This window comes from Oncorhynchus clarkii, chromosome 31 (assembly GCF_045791955.1).
Source record: "Oncorhynchus clarkii lewisi isolate Uvic-CL-2024 chromosome 31, UVic_Ocla_1.0, whole genome shotgun sequence".
NCBI lineage: Eukaryota > Metazoa > Chordata > Actinopteri > Salmoniformes > Salmonidae > Oncorhynchus > Oncorhynchus clarkii.
The window spans coordinates 24,836,150-24,850,469 of NC_092177.1; the positions used below are offsets into that span (position 1 = coordinate 24,836,150).

At 45.3% G+C, this 14,320-nt stretch overlaps 1 protein-coding gene across 3 annotated transcripts in view; it reads right to left on the reverse strand.

The window, feature by feature from the left end:
* Window positions 1–14,320, reverse strand: part of LOC139390622 (platelet-derived growth factor receptor beta-like) — a 45,354-nt gene that overhangs the window by 4,094 nt on the left and 26,940 nt on the right. For 2 of the 3 annotated variants that reach the window (XM_071137869.1, XM_071137872.1), the window contains exons 7-20: window positions 13,731–13,911; window positions 13,200–13,315; window positions 12,790–12,913; window positions 12,295–12,503; window positions 11,916–12,010; window positions 11,662–11,794; window positions 3,205–3,309; window positions 2,947–3,057; window positions 2,534–2,693; window positions 1,983–2,149; window positions 1,382–1,500; window positions 1,084–1,206; window positions 735–846; window positions 118–217 (exon numbers count right to left, since the gene is read on the reverse strand). In XM_071137869.1, coding sequence (XP_070993970.1) covers window positions 118–217; window positions 735–846; window positions 1,084–1,206; window positions 1,382–1,500; window positions 1,983–2,149; window positions 2,534–2,693; window positions 2,947–3,057; window positions 3,205–3,309; window positions 11,662–11,794; window positions 11,916–12,010; window positions 12,295–12,503; window positions 12,790–12,913; window positions 13,200–13,315; window positions 13,731–13,911 — 1,855 coding nt within the window. The remainder of the gene's footprint in view (window positions 1–117; window positions 218–734; window positions 847–1,083; window positions 1,207–1,381; window positions 1,501–1,982; window positions 2,150–2,533; window positions 2,694–2,946; window positions 3,058–3,204; window positions 3,310–11,661; window positions 11,795–11,915; window positions 12,011–12,294; window positions 12,504–12,789; window positions 12,914–13,199; window positions 13,316–13,730; window positions 13,912–14,320) is intronic. The other variant, XM_071137871.1, reaches the window with a different exon arrangement.

The following is a 14,320-nucleotide window of genomic DNA, read 5'->3' on the forward strand; positions in this document are numbered from 1 at the left end:
TGAAGAACAAGGTACAGAAAATATAAATGTACTTTCTTAAATTCTCTCTGACACACAATACTAGAATCCTGAGAGGTCTTTGGGAGGGATGGTCTTGGTGCCATTCTAGAGACTTACACTTCATCGGTGGCGTGGTTAGGTTTGGCCATGCGATATCCTCTCTTTAAGGCACTGTAGAACAGCTCATTCATGGGCAGATCAGGGTAGGGGGCTCCTCCTGTCAGAACATAAAACAATATTTAAAAGCTGATCAGTCTGAATGTACTTTGAAAATCTTAAAGTCATGCTGAATCAAGAGTTTCCAAAAGTTTTGTTTTCCAAGAAAAAGGTTGTTTACAAATCACGCGGCTTCACCCTAAATGAACAACTTCTCAATAGGTGCTCTTGTTGTCACGGCAGTTTCAAAAAGATTTTTAAAATCCCCAAATGAATTGATTATGAACCCTGACTGTAGATAACAACAAGAGCTCATCTGACCCTGAAGACAGACTCAGGATTAGATAATCTGATAGACAACTTCATGGCCTGTCTGTTAAGACAGAGTGAAACCTTTATACGTTCATATTAAATAAACATGTATGTAATCAAAAGTTGCACCCACACTACTACTAATATTTCTGAACGTAAATGAACTCCAGTTAATAGTTTGTTTTGGTTTAATCAAACAGTAATCTCTTGTCTTCCATCTATCTATTAATAATGAATGGGGTTCTGTTTCATGTATGTCCTCCTACCCAGGGTGAAGATCTCCCAGAGCAGGATGCCATAGGACCACACGTCACTCAGGGTGGTGTACAGGTTATGGAAAATACTCTCTGGGGCCATCCACTTAAGAGGAAGGAACGTCTGAGAGGGGGAAGAGGTCAGAGGTAAGATTAGCATCAGCCAGGTACTGAGAAGTAGGTTACAGTAGCAGTTATGGCTAATTACAATTGAAGTAGGTTGAAGGTCATAATCTATGGTGTTATCTTACTGTTATCTTTCAAAATGTACGTAGTGGTTACCATAATGGTCATGTAATGTTTCATGTGTTTGAGTGACCCTGGGTGACCCTGAGTGACCCTGAGTGAGCCTGCCACTCACGCTGCCTTTGGAGACGTAGTTGGAGTCGTGCATGATGTCTCTGGCCAGACCAAAGTCACAGATCTTCACCAGCTTCCCCTCACAGATCAACACGTTCCTGGCGGCCAGATCACGATGGACACACTGGGGAGGACAGGGTTCAACAACAGGGTTACATGGAGACATGGTCTGGGACATTTAGTACAGATGATGAAGTACATTCTATATCCAGGTCTGTACTTTACTAACCTGGCACAATAAAGAATAATACAGAAATATAGAGCAATAAACTAAAATAATACAATATAACATAACATACGTTCTTGGAGGCAAGGAACTCCATGCCCTTGGCCACCTGGTAGCTGAAGCCAATGAGGTCAGAATAGCTGAGGGTAGGGCAGTCACTGATGACCAGGGCACTGTCCACTGTGGTCTGGTCTGGCAGGGAGGGCAGAGACATTGATGGAAGGGTTCAGAGGTCAAAAAGAGGAAGGAGACAATGTAAAGGTGAATCGGTGTTCAGGTGTTACACATGGACAGCATATACAGTATGTACATGTATAGTGACGTCGACTTGCTAAAATACACAGAGAGGCTTCTGGAGGTCAAATAAACAACATTGCTGTCCTTTCCTGTCTGCCAGTCAGTCCGCCCATCCTTTCACATGTGCTTCCCATATGTCTGGCATGCAATAGACAAGAGGAGGCTGGTGGGAGGAGCTATAGGAGGATGGGCTCATTGTAATAGGTGAAATGGAATGAAGTGTGGTTTCCATATGTTTGATGTGTTTGATATTCCATTTCAGCCATTACAATGAGACAGTTCTCCTATACCAGGCTCCCTTGCAATAGACCTACATTGTAGAAAGTATACAGTACGCTTTGGCTTTGTTATTAGCATGTATTTCCTGGACTCCATACCTTGTTCCTGGTAAAGGTGGTGCTGGTAGGGCGACTCATATGGAGAAGGTTGGATGTCAGTGTATTTGATGGTGTCTTTAAGTTCCTGCATGGGGACGTACACCGTGGGCTCATCCTTACTCATGTCCATGTAGCCACCATCAAACTCACTGCCAAACGACACGTAGCTGCCAAGATATTTGGGACACATTATTTTACCTTTATTTAACTAGGCAAGTCAGTTAAGAACAAATTCTAATTTTCAATGACGGCCTAGGAACAGTGGGTTAACTGACAGATTTGTACCTTGTCAGCTCAGGGGTTTGAACTTGCAACCTTCCGGTTACTAGTCCAACGCGCTAACCACTAGGCTACCCTAGTGGCTGCCAATATATTCAAGAAACATTAGGATAGTGGAAAAAAACACAAACAAATGCTCAATGTACGTATGGCCTCATTTTTGTAATTGACAGCTTGTCTTTTTTTCTCCCATTCATATGTGGTTATACATTTAACCTCTACTTCATCTTCCAAACACAGACCCGAGCCACAGAGGAGGAGGTAGCACTCACCCTTTCCTCTGGCTGAGAGGGGTGCTCCCTCCAGAGACGCGGCAACCAGAGTCCTCCTGGTTCTTCTCAGCGTAGTACTGCAGAAACGTGTGCTTGTTCCTGTGTAAGTAGTCCACCAGGTCTCCATAGCGACAGTACTCCGTCACCAGGTAGAGAGGACCTGAGATGTGAAAGTCACAAATGAAGGACAATTATTTCTCTTCATCAGAGAATCATTTGTGTGTCACACATGGAATTATGTGGTTAATCAAATTGAACGTTTGTAGCTATGACGTTATAGTCTCCCTAGGTAGATGGGTTTCCTCCCACATTAACAATGTTCCAGTATACATGGTGTTGCCCTAGGCATGGGATTTCAGAGGCTAATGATTTTAGTTTGGGATTGTTGCTGTGGTGATGGGGGCGGAGCTCACCCTGTTTGGTGCAAGCTCCCAGCAGGTTGACGATGTTGAGGTGAGGCCCCAGGTGGCTCATGATCTTCAGCTCTGACATCAGAGCCTGGGTCTCACTCCTCCTGGCTGTGGCTGGTGGTCAGAGATCAGAGGACACAAAGGTTAGTGAACAAGAACTAAGACTGAAACTGGATTTTTATCTTACCAAACAAACCAAGGACAAGTTGGCTAAAGCAGAAACATACTGAATCAAAACTGCAGATGATTGTTATCACTTACATTTGAGCATTTTTACTGCCACCTTTGTGCTGGACTGGGAATGACTGAGACCATAGGCAGTCGCCTCGACCACCCTGCCAAACGCCCCGGACCCAAGAGTACGACCTGGAACACAACACAAACATGGCTAAAGTCAGAAACACAAACATTGCCCAAATCAGAACAGTCAATATGTCAACTTTTGAACTTGTATTGCCCCTATTAAATACACTGATCCAAGATGGCGTAGCAGTAGGACGTATTGTCGTGTAGTGTCCCTTGTATATATCGTTTGTTTTCGTTTTTTTCTTCACATATCTTTAAAACTCTTTGCTGAACCTCAACTTCTTCTAAATACTCTCCTGCAACCCGCCTCACCCAACGTAGCTATTTTTCCTAAAGTATTTATATTTACTTCGGACCTGGAACCCCTCAACTGAAGCTAGCCAACGAACTACCAGCTTCAGCAAAACATTGCTAGCGGTCTTCAGCTAACCGGTCATCAGCTAACCTTTAGCTCGGAAAGCTCTCGCCAGTTCGAACAACGCGACTCTAACCAGAGCATAACGGACCTATTTATTATTTTATTTTTATTTTTCATCCCCGGATTCCCATCGCAAACGGAACATTTTGAGCTCCTGGGCTACAATATCCAGACCCACGACCGGTCCATCGATGTCACTGCATGAAGAGGAATAAACAGATACCCCCATCGCGACGTCCCCAAAGGCTAACTCTCTAGCCCTTGCTATCTCCTTGCTTGCAAATTCGGCCTGCTAACTGCTAGCTTGTTTAGCCCGGTCCGCTAACTGCTACCGTGTTTAGCACCGTCTACTAACTGTTAGCTTGTTAGCACAGGCCTGCTAACCGTCTGAATCGCCGCGTCCCAAACACTCACTGAACCCATATTTACTTTCTATCCCTTTTCGATTTTTAATTTGTTTATACCTTCCGGTAACCTGCCTCACCCAATGTGATACGGAACCGCTATTATCTTTACATTTTTAGAACACACTCAAGAACCTCCAGAAGCTAACCAGCTAACTGGCTACAAGCTATTTGGTCATTGTTAGTTTTCTAACCTGGATAATCACTCGCCAGTCCAGCTTCCCTGCCCCATCCACCGCTGCCCCTTGGACACTGATCACTTGGCTACATAGCTGATGCATGCTGGACTGTCCATTAATCACGGTAATCCATTCTGCTTGTTTATGTTTTATCTGTCGGCCCCAGCCGCACTTAGGCTCTGTGTGTAGTTAATCCGACCCTCTCTGCCTAATCAATCGCCATTCTACCTGCTGTTGTTGTGCTAGCTGATTAGCTGTTGTCTCACCTACTGTTTTAGCTAGCTCTCCCAATTCAACACCTGTGATTACTGTATGCCTCGCTGTATGTCTCTCTCATATGTCAATATGCCCTGTATACTGTTGTGCAGGTTAGTTATCATTGTTTTAGTTTACAATGGAGCCCCTAGTTCCACTCTTTATACCCCTGTTACCTCCTTTGTCCCACCCCCCACACATGCGGTGACCTCACCCATTACAACCAGCATGTCCAGAGATACAACCTCTCTCATCATCACCCAGTGCCTGGGCTTACCTCCGCTGTACCCGCACCCCACCATACCCCTGTTTGCGCATTATGCCCTGAATATATTCTACCATGCCCAGAAACCTGCTCCTCTTATTCTCTGTCCCCAACGCCCTAGGCGACCAGTTTTGATAGCCTTCAGCCGCACCCTCATACTACTCCTTCTCTGTTCCGCGGGTGATGTGGAGGTAAACCCAGGCCCTGCATGTCCCCAGGCACCCTCATTTGTTGACTTCTGTGATCGAAAAAGCCTTGGTTTCATGCATGTCAACATCAGAAGCCTCCTCCCTAAGTTTGTCTTACTCACTGCTCTAGCACACTCTGCTAACCCTGATGTCCTTGCCGTGTCTGAATCCTGGCTCAGGAAGGCCACCAAAAATTCTGAGATTTCCATACCCAACTATAACATCTTCCGTCAAGATAGAACTGCCAAAGGAGGAGGAGTTGCAGTCTACTGCAGAGAGAGCCTGCAAAGTAATGTCATACTTTCCAGGTCCATACCCAAACAGTTCGAACTACTAATTTTGAAAATTACTCTCTCCAGAAATAAGTCTCTCACTGTTGCCGCCTGCTACCGACCCCCCTCAGCTCCCAGCTGTGCCCTGGACACCATTTGTGAATTGATCGCCCCCCATCTAGCTTCAGAGTTTGTTCTGTTAGGTGACCTAAACTGGGATATGCTTAACACCCCGGCAGTCCTACAATCTAAGCTAGATGCCCTCAATCTCACTCAAATCATCAAGGAACCCACCAGGTACAACCCTAACTCTGTAAACAAGGGCACCCTCATTGACGTCATCCTGACCAACCGGCCCTCCAAATACACCTCCGCTGTCTTCAACCAGGATCTCAGCGATCACTGCCTCATTGCCTGTATCCGCTACGGAGCCGCAGTCAAACGACCACCCCTCATCACTGTCAAACGCTCCCTAAAACACTTCTGTGAGCAGGCCTTTCTAATCGACCTGGCCCGGGTATCCTGGAAGGACATTGACCTCATCCCGTCAGTTGAGGATGCCTGGTCTTTCTTTAAAAGTAACTTCCTCACCATTTTGGATAAGCATGCTCCGTTCAAAAAATGCAGAACTAAGAACAGATATAGCCCCTGGTTCACTCCAGACCTGACTGCCCTCGACCAGCACAAAAACATCCTGTGGCGGACTGCACTAACATCGAACAGTCCCCGCGATATGCAACTGTTCAGGGAAGTCAGGAACCAATACACACAGTCAGTCAGGAAAGCTAAAGCCAACTTCTTCAGGCAGAAGTTTGCATCCTGTAGCTCCAACTCCAAAAAGTTCTGGGACACTGTGAAGTCCATGGAGAACAAGAGCACCTCCTCCCAGCTGCCCACTGCACTGAGGCTAGGTAACACGGTCACCACCGATAAATCCATGATTATCGAAAACTTCAACAAGCATTTCTCAACGGCTGGCCATGCCTTCCGCCTGGCTACTCCAACCTCGTCCAACAGCTCCCCCCCCCCGCAGCTACTCGCCCAAGCCTCTCCAGGTTCTCCTTTACCCAAATCCAGATAGCAGATGTTCTGAAAGAGCTGCAAAACCTGGACCCGTACAAATCAGCTGGGCTTGACAATCTGGACCCTCTATTCCTGAAACTATCCGCCGCCATTGTCGCAACCCCTATTACCAGCCTGTTCAACCTCTCTTTCATATCGTCTGAGATCCCCAAGGATTGGAAAGCTGCCGCAGTCATCCCCCTCTTCAAAGGGGGCGACACCCTGGACCCAAACTGTTACAGACCAATATCCATCCTGCCCTGCCTATCTAAGGTCTTCGAAAGCCAAGTCAACAAACAGATCACTGACCATCTTGAATCCCACCGTACCTTCTCCGCTGTGCAATCTGGTTTCCGAGCTGGTCACGGGTGTACCTCAGCCACGCTCAAGGTGCTAAACGATATCATAACCGCCATCGATAAAAGACAGTACTGTGCAGCCGTCTTCATAGACCTTGCCAAGGCTTTCGACTCTGTCAATCACCGTATTCTTATTGGCAGACTCAGTAGCCTCGGTTTTTCGGATGACTGCCTTGCCTGGTTCACCAATTACTTTGCAGACAGAGTTCAGTGTGTCAAATCGGAGGGCATGCTGTCCGGTCCTCTGGCAGTCTCTATGGGGGTGCCACAGGGTTCAATTCTCGGGCCGACTCTTTTCTCTGTATATATCAATGATGTTTCTCATGCTGCGGGCGATTCCCTGATCCACCTCTACGCAGACGACACCATTCTATATACTTCCGGCCCGTCCTTGGACACTGTGCTATCTAACCTCCAAACGAGCTTCAATGCCATACAGCACTCCTTCCGTGGCCTCCAACTGCTCTTAAACGCTAGTAAAACCAAATGCATGCTTTTCAACCGTTCGCTGCCTGCACCCGCACGCCTGACCAGCATCACCACCCTGGATGGTTCCGACCTTGAATATGTGGACATCTATAAGTACCTAGGTGTCTGGCTAGACTCTAAACTCTCCTTCCAGACCCATATCAAACATCTCCAATCGAAAATCAAATCAAGAGTCGGCTTTCTATTCCGCAACAAAGCCTCCTTCACTCACGCCGCCAAACTTACCCTAGTAAAACTGACTATCCTACCGATCCTCGACTTCGGCGATGTCATCTACAAAATTGCTTCCAACACTCTACTCAGCAAACTGGATGCAGTTTATCACAGTGCCATCCGTTTTGTCACTAAAGCACCTTATACCACCCACCACTGCGACTTGTATGCTCTAATCGGCTGGCCCTCGCTACATATTCGTCGCCAGACCCACTGGCTCCAGCTCATCTACAAGTCCATGCTAGGTAAAGCTCCGCCTTATCTCAGTTCACTGGTTACGATGGCAACACCCATCCGTAGCACGCGCTCCAGCAGGTGTATCTCACTGATCATCCCTAAAGCCAACACCTCATTTGGCCGCCTTTCGTTCCAGTTCTCTGCTGCCTGTGATTGGAACGAATTGCAAAAATCACTGAAGTTGGAGACTTTTATCTCCCTCACCAACTTCAAACATCTGCTATCTGAGCAGCTAACCGATCGCTGCAGCTGTACATAGTCTATTGGTAAATAGCCCACCCATTTTCACCTACCTCATCCCCATACTGTTTTTATTTATTTATTTTTCTGCTCTTTTGCACACCAATATCTCTACCTTTACATAACCATCTGATCATTTATCACTCCAGTGTTAATCTGCATAATTGTAATTATTTGCCTACCTTCTCATGCCTTTTGCACACAATGTATATATAGACTCCCCCTTTTTTCTACTGTGTTATTGACTTGTTAATTGTTTACTCCATGTGTAACTCTGTGTTGTCTGTTCACACTGCTATGCCTTATCTTGGCCAGGTCGCAGTTGCAAATGAGAACTTGTTCTCAACTAGCCTACCTGGTTAAATAAAGGTGAAATAAAAAAATAAATAAATAAATAAACTAGCAAATAAATATTGGCGGTATCCGCATATACAGGGCATTCAGAAAGTATTCAGACCCCTTCCCTTTTTCCACATTTTGTTACGTCACAGCCTTATTCTAAAATGGATTTTTTTAAATCCCTCATCAATCTACACACAATAACCTATAATGACAAAGCGAAAACAGAAATACCTTATTTTTATAAGTATTCAGACCCTTTGCTATAAGACTCGATATTGAGCTCAGGTGCATCCTGTTTCCATTGATCATCCTTGTTTACCACCTGTGGTAAATTCAATTGATTGGACATGATTTGGAAAGGCACACACCTGTCTATATAAGGTCCTATAGTTGACAGTGCATGTCAGAGCAAAAACCAAGCCATGATGTCGAAGGAATTGTCCGTAGAGCTCCGAGACCGGATTGTGTTGAGGTACAGATCTGGGGAAGGGTACCAAAAAATGTCTGCAGCATTGAAGGTCCCCAAGAACAGAGTGGCCTCCATCATTCATAAATGGAAGAAGTTTGGAAACACCAAGACTCTTCCTATAGCTGTCAGCCCAGCCAAACTGAGCAATCGGGGGAGAAGGGCCTTGGGAGAACCCAATGGTCACTCTGACAGAGCTCCAGAGTTCCTCTGTGGCGATGGGAGAACCTTCCAGAAGGACAACCATCTCTGTAGCACTCCACCAATCAGGCCTTTATGGTAGATGGAAGTCACTCCTCATTAAAAGGCACATGACAGCCTGCTTGGAGTTTGCCAGAATGCACCTAAATGACTCTCAAACATGGTGGTGGCAGCATCATGCTGTGGGGATGTTTTTCAGCATCAGGGACTAGGAGACCAGTCAGGATTGATTAAAACACACTATTTTGCAATGAAGGTCTGCAATAGCTTTAACAGTACACTGTAAGGTAGCATCATGGTGAAGCCGGAAGACAGCTAGTTTCCGTCTTCATCTGGGTACATTGACTGCATTACAAAACCTAGGAGGATCATGATTCTCACCCCCTTCCATAAACTTGCACAGTAATTATGATAACTTCCTGAGGACGTCCTACAACCTATCAAAGCACTTGCAGCATCAACTGACATGTTGTCCACCCAAAAGGATGAGAGCATGAATGTAGTACTGAAAGCAAAGGCTACAGCTATCTAGCACTGCAGTACATAAAATGTGGTGAGTAGTTGACTCAAAGAAAGAGATAGACAATAGTTGAACAGTTTTAAACAAATTGATTTCTTTAAAAATGAAGGAAAAGCAGCAAAGCGAAAGCAAGAGAGAGAGAGAGATTTAGTTATATATTTTTTCACTTAGCGAATGGAGCTACCTATTTTATTCTACTCAAACACCCGGCTCAAACAGAGAGGGATGCTATATTAGCTAGCTGGCTATGGCTACTCCAACTCTTCCAAGTTAAGGTAAGCTTTTGGTTTAAGTCATTCATTGCCACCGGGGCCCATCGGTGTAACTGCTAAACTGTTTACTGACTGTACACTGTACTGCATGATTGCAGCCGGTTTACTAACCATTAGTTCTAGTAGGTCTGTGGACACCTGTTCATCGAACATCTCATTCCAAAATCATGGGCATTAATATGGAGTGTTCCCCCCTTTGCTACTATAACAGCCTCCACTCTTCTGGGAAGGCTTTCCACTAGATGCTGGAACTTGCTTCCATTAAGCCACAAGAGCATTAGTGAGGTCGGGCACTGATGTTGAGTGATTAGGCCTGGCTAGCAGTCGGCGTTCCAATTCATCCTAAAGGTGTTTGATAGAATTGAGGTCAGGGCTCTGTGCAGGCCAGTCAAGTTCTTCCACATCGACCTTGACCAACCATTTCTGTATGGATGTCGCTTTGTGCATGGGGGCATTGTCATGCTGAAACAGGAAAGGACCTTCCCCAAACTGTTGCCACAAAGTTGGAAGCACAGAATCATCTAGAATGTCATTGTATGCTGTAGCATTAAGATTTCCCTGCACTAGAACTAAGGGGCCTAGCCTGAACCATGAAAAACAGCTGTTATTCCTCCTCCAACGAACTTTACAGTTGGCACTATGCATTGGGGCAGGTAGTGTTCACCTGGCATCCGTTAAACCCATATTCGTTATTCGGAATGCCAGATGGTGAAAGGTGATTAATTACTCGAGATAATGCGTTTTCACTGCTCCAGAGCACAATGGCTGCAAGCTTTACACCACTCCAGCCGACTCCTGGCATTGCGCATGGTGATCTTAGGCCTGTGTGCAGCTGCTTGACTATGGAAACCCATTTCATGAAGCTCCCGACGAACAATTATTGTGCTGACGTTGTTTCCAGCAGCAGTTTGGAACTCGTAAGACCGTGTTCCAACTGAGGACAGACAATGTTTACGAACTGACTTGTTGGAAAGGTGGCATCTTATGACGGTGCCATGTTGAAAGTCATTGAGCTCTTCAGTAAGGCCAATGTTTGTCTATTTTTTATTTTTTATAGGAAAGTCAGTTAAGAACAAATTCTTATTTTCAATGACTGCCTAGGAACAGTGGGTTAACTGCCTGTTCAGGGGCAGAACGACAGATTTGTACCTTGTCAACTCAGGGATTTGAACTTGCAACCTTCCGGTTACTAGTCCAATGCTCTAACCACTAGGCTACCCTCCCGCATATGGAGATTGCATGGAGGTGTGCTCGATTTTATATATCTATCAGCAATGGGTGTGGCTGAAATGACTGAATCCACTAGTTTGAAGTGGTGTCCACATACTTTTGTATATATTGTGTATGTTTACTATAACTTTAATATGGTGACAATGATGGAGGCTGTGTGTAGCGGTTAGCGGTGATGATATAAATGTTTGGCTTGGAAAGTTTTTTTTGCCTGGTCACAGACAGCTGATGTGTTGTGCACTGAAGTCCACAAGCAAAGCGAAAAGGTGAGGAGGAGAGTGCGTAGATGCGAGAAGGAATTATTTAATGAGCAAAATGATCATGCTGTTTGTATGTGGCTACTATGAAACTGAACTGTGTTTGCGTATGATCAGGGGTGTATTCATTCCGTCAATTCTGTTGAAAAATGTTTCTTAAACGGAAGCAAACGGAATGAAACGGGGATAAACATACCTGAATGTGCAAGGCGGTATTGAATGTATCAATGTCTGTCACCTTGATTACCCAAATCTCTCTCAACCTGTGCAGCTATGTTGTAAACTTTCATTCACAGGCTAGGTTCTGCAACCTCATGATGGGTATATGGAAAATTCTAGTATCATGTAGTAGCCTAAATCTATCGCTGTTACCTTGAACTGGGTGAATGAAATACGAATGACAGTCATCCATTATGCTGTAATAGAAATAAGGCCATGCTCATGAAAAAAATAATTGTCCTCCCTCATCTTAAACGACAAGACCGCCACTGCAGTGTATATTGTGCATTGGTACCCCCTTCTCCCGTGGTTCCTGGTACTTACCCAGCACCAGGCTGTCTCGAGCCATCTCCCAGGCCAGGTCGTAGGGCAGGTGGATGGGGTCGACGTAGATGTACTCATGGCCATCCAGACTCACTGACTCTATCACCTTCCATCTAATCTCATAGCGAGGCTTCTGAGGCAACACAGAATAGTTAGAGTTACCCAATCACTCAGGGACATTGAGATACTATGAGTGAGTTGATAGTAGTTGTTGTTTAAACATTATTCACTGTGTCCTCTCTGTGTAGTCTCACCTTCCTCCACACAGCGATGAGGATGATGATGGAGGTGATGAGGATGACCACCAGGGGTAGAACCGCAGCCAACACTGCCACCTGGGAGAACAGAGCTGGAACACAACACAGAACATTAACATTCAACTATTACATAGTAGAAATACAGTAGTCTACAGATTTTTTCCTAGTAAAAGATTCACCCAGAACATAAACTATGAATTATCAGATTTGTTAGTACTGGACTGGAACCAAGAGCCTGCAACTCTTCAGGACTTGAGTTGCCTACTTTATCCTTCCTTGAATAGAGTATGTGTGCGTAGATACATAGAACCCCATAGATAAAATAATGTCTTCATATAATATCATCAATATGTTGTCTTCTATTTGAGATACGTACTGCTGGACACCAGTTTGACGTCTCTCCTGCGGACTCCTCCCTCGTTGCTGGCCTCACAGCGGACGGTCACCTGTTGGGGCTTGTGGAAGGTGACCTGGCTGCGGACCTGGCCCACCTTACGGCTCTCATTGAAACTAATGTTGGTCTGGATACTCAGGGTCTCAGGGTCTGACACCAGGGGCTGCCACACTGTGCTCCGGTTACTGCACCTGGGAGAGATGTTCTAATGATAATCAATAGTGCAGTAGTACAGGTGTACTACTACTGCTACCTCTACTCAGTTGTGTCAGAGGTAAATGCTGTCAGCTAATGCCCTCAGAGCAGACTTGGGTATAGAAGCAGTCTAATAACCCATAGCTGGCCTGACTTAAGTTTAAACTGCAATTACTAAAACACAAATGGTAAAAACGAGTGTAAGCAAAGTGTGCCCTCTAGTGTTCACAGTGTGACAGAGACTGTGATGATGATGATGATGATCATGATGACATGACTCACTTGAGCATGCTGTCACAGCTGAAAAACTGTATGGAGGGGGAGGGGACCCCCTCGGCCACACAGGTCACTGCATGCCTCTTCCCTGGGAGGTGGTGGTCCGACAGGTCTGTTATCTGAGGGGGAACTACACAGATAGGGATACAGGGTTAGGAACTACATATCCCCCGACTCTAGATGATAAGTATAGGTCAATGTTGAGCCATGTTGCCTCTCCATAGTCTTAAGTCTAAATATACTTTTTTATCCTCATCGCCTCTCCTTTATTTGCACTGATCTCAAAGCGTAGGGAGGGTGAAAGCAATGGACCATGGTGGATGTAGTTCTTTCAAATCAGTGCTGATGACGAAAAGGAGGAGTCACATAAGACTAATGACACCCCAATGGTTTATATTTCTTTAAAGGCTACTCACCTTTGACCTCCAGATCAAATGTCACTTCCTTGGTGTCGTCTCCGTTGGCGACGAGAACAGTGTAAAGTCCCTTCTGTTCTGTCCTGATCCTCACCAAGGTCAATATGCTGACGTACCTGAGTTAGAAGAGAAAAGGAGAGCCACACCGTTATAAACGTCATGAAATCAATCACAACTGATCCTGGAAAAACCATATGTTAGCAGGACTAAAGCATCTTACTCAATCCATCAACATCTGTAAGACCCTAAGAACTTCTGAGACATCCAGTCCCTATCAGTCAACGCAAGATAATACCAACAGGTAACCCAATCCTCTCCGACAGCAAGGCTACATCATTTAACACCCAGCAGGAATCAGATATGGTAAATTCCCCATTGAGTGGCTAACATGATGCATTGCATACCATGCAAGTGTACTTGTAAATCCTGTTGATCTGTTGTTCTGCTTTCATACAATGACAAATAGACCAAGTTATTGATAAATTCAATCTCAGAATTGATTAGAATTGATGATCGTCCAGGTGGTCTGACCTGGTCTCGTGCTCCTGCCTGGTGATGACGGTGTTGTCTCCGTTGACGGTGGCGTTGTCTTTGGTCCAGCGGACACGTGGAGCGGGGTAGGACTCGATCTCAACCCTCAGCTCTACGTTCTGGTGCAGCTGGGCCGAGACGTTACGCTCCTGGACAGACCTCAGCTCCACGAAGCCTCGCTCTGACGAAGGAGGAAGGTTGTCATTAGTGACCACATTATAAGTAGAGCACCTCTGTTTACTTCCTGAAAGAACATGTGGCCTGCAGGAGCGAAGAAATAGACGAATAGGATAAAACGTCCCTTGCCTCGGTGAAAGACTGGCACCCAGGCAAGGGAAGAAACCATTAGGCCTTAACATCATGATCCATAGCTCTATACCCAGTATTCTTATAATCTGGTGCCCAGTATGGGATAACCTATACACTATGATATCAAAAGTACCTTGTATTAAATGCACTGTATTCAGTTTATTGCTGATTAGGTACTGTATACAATGAGTTAGTTATTGTTTAAACTGCTGCTACTTGCTGTTTATTATCTATGCATAGTCACTTTACCCCTACCTACTGTACATGTACAAATGACCTCG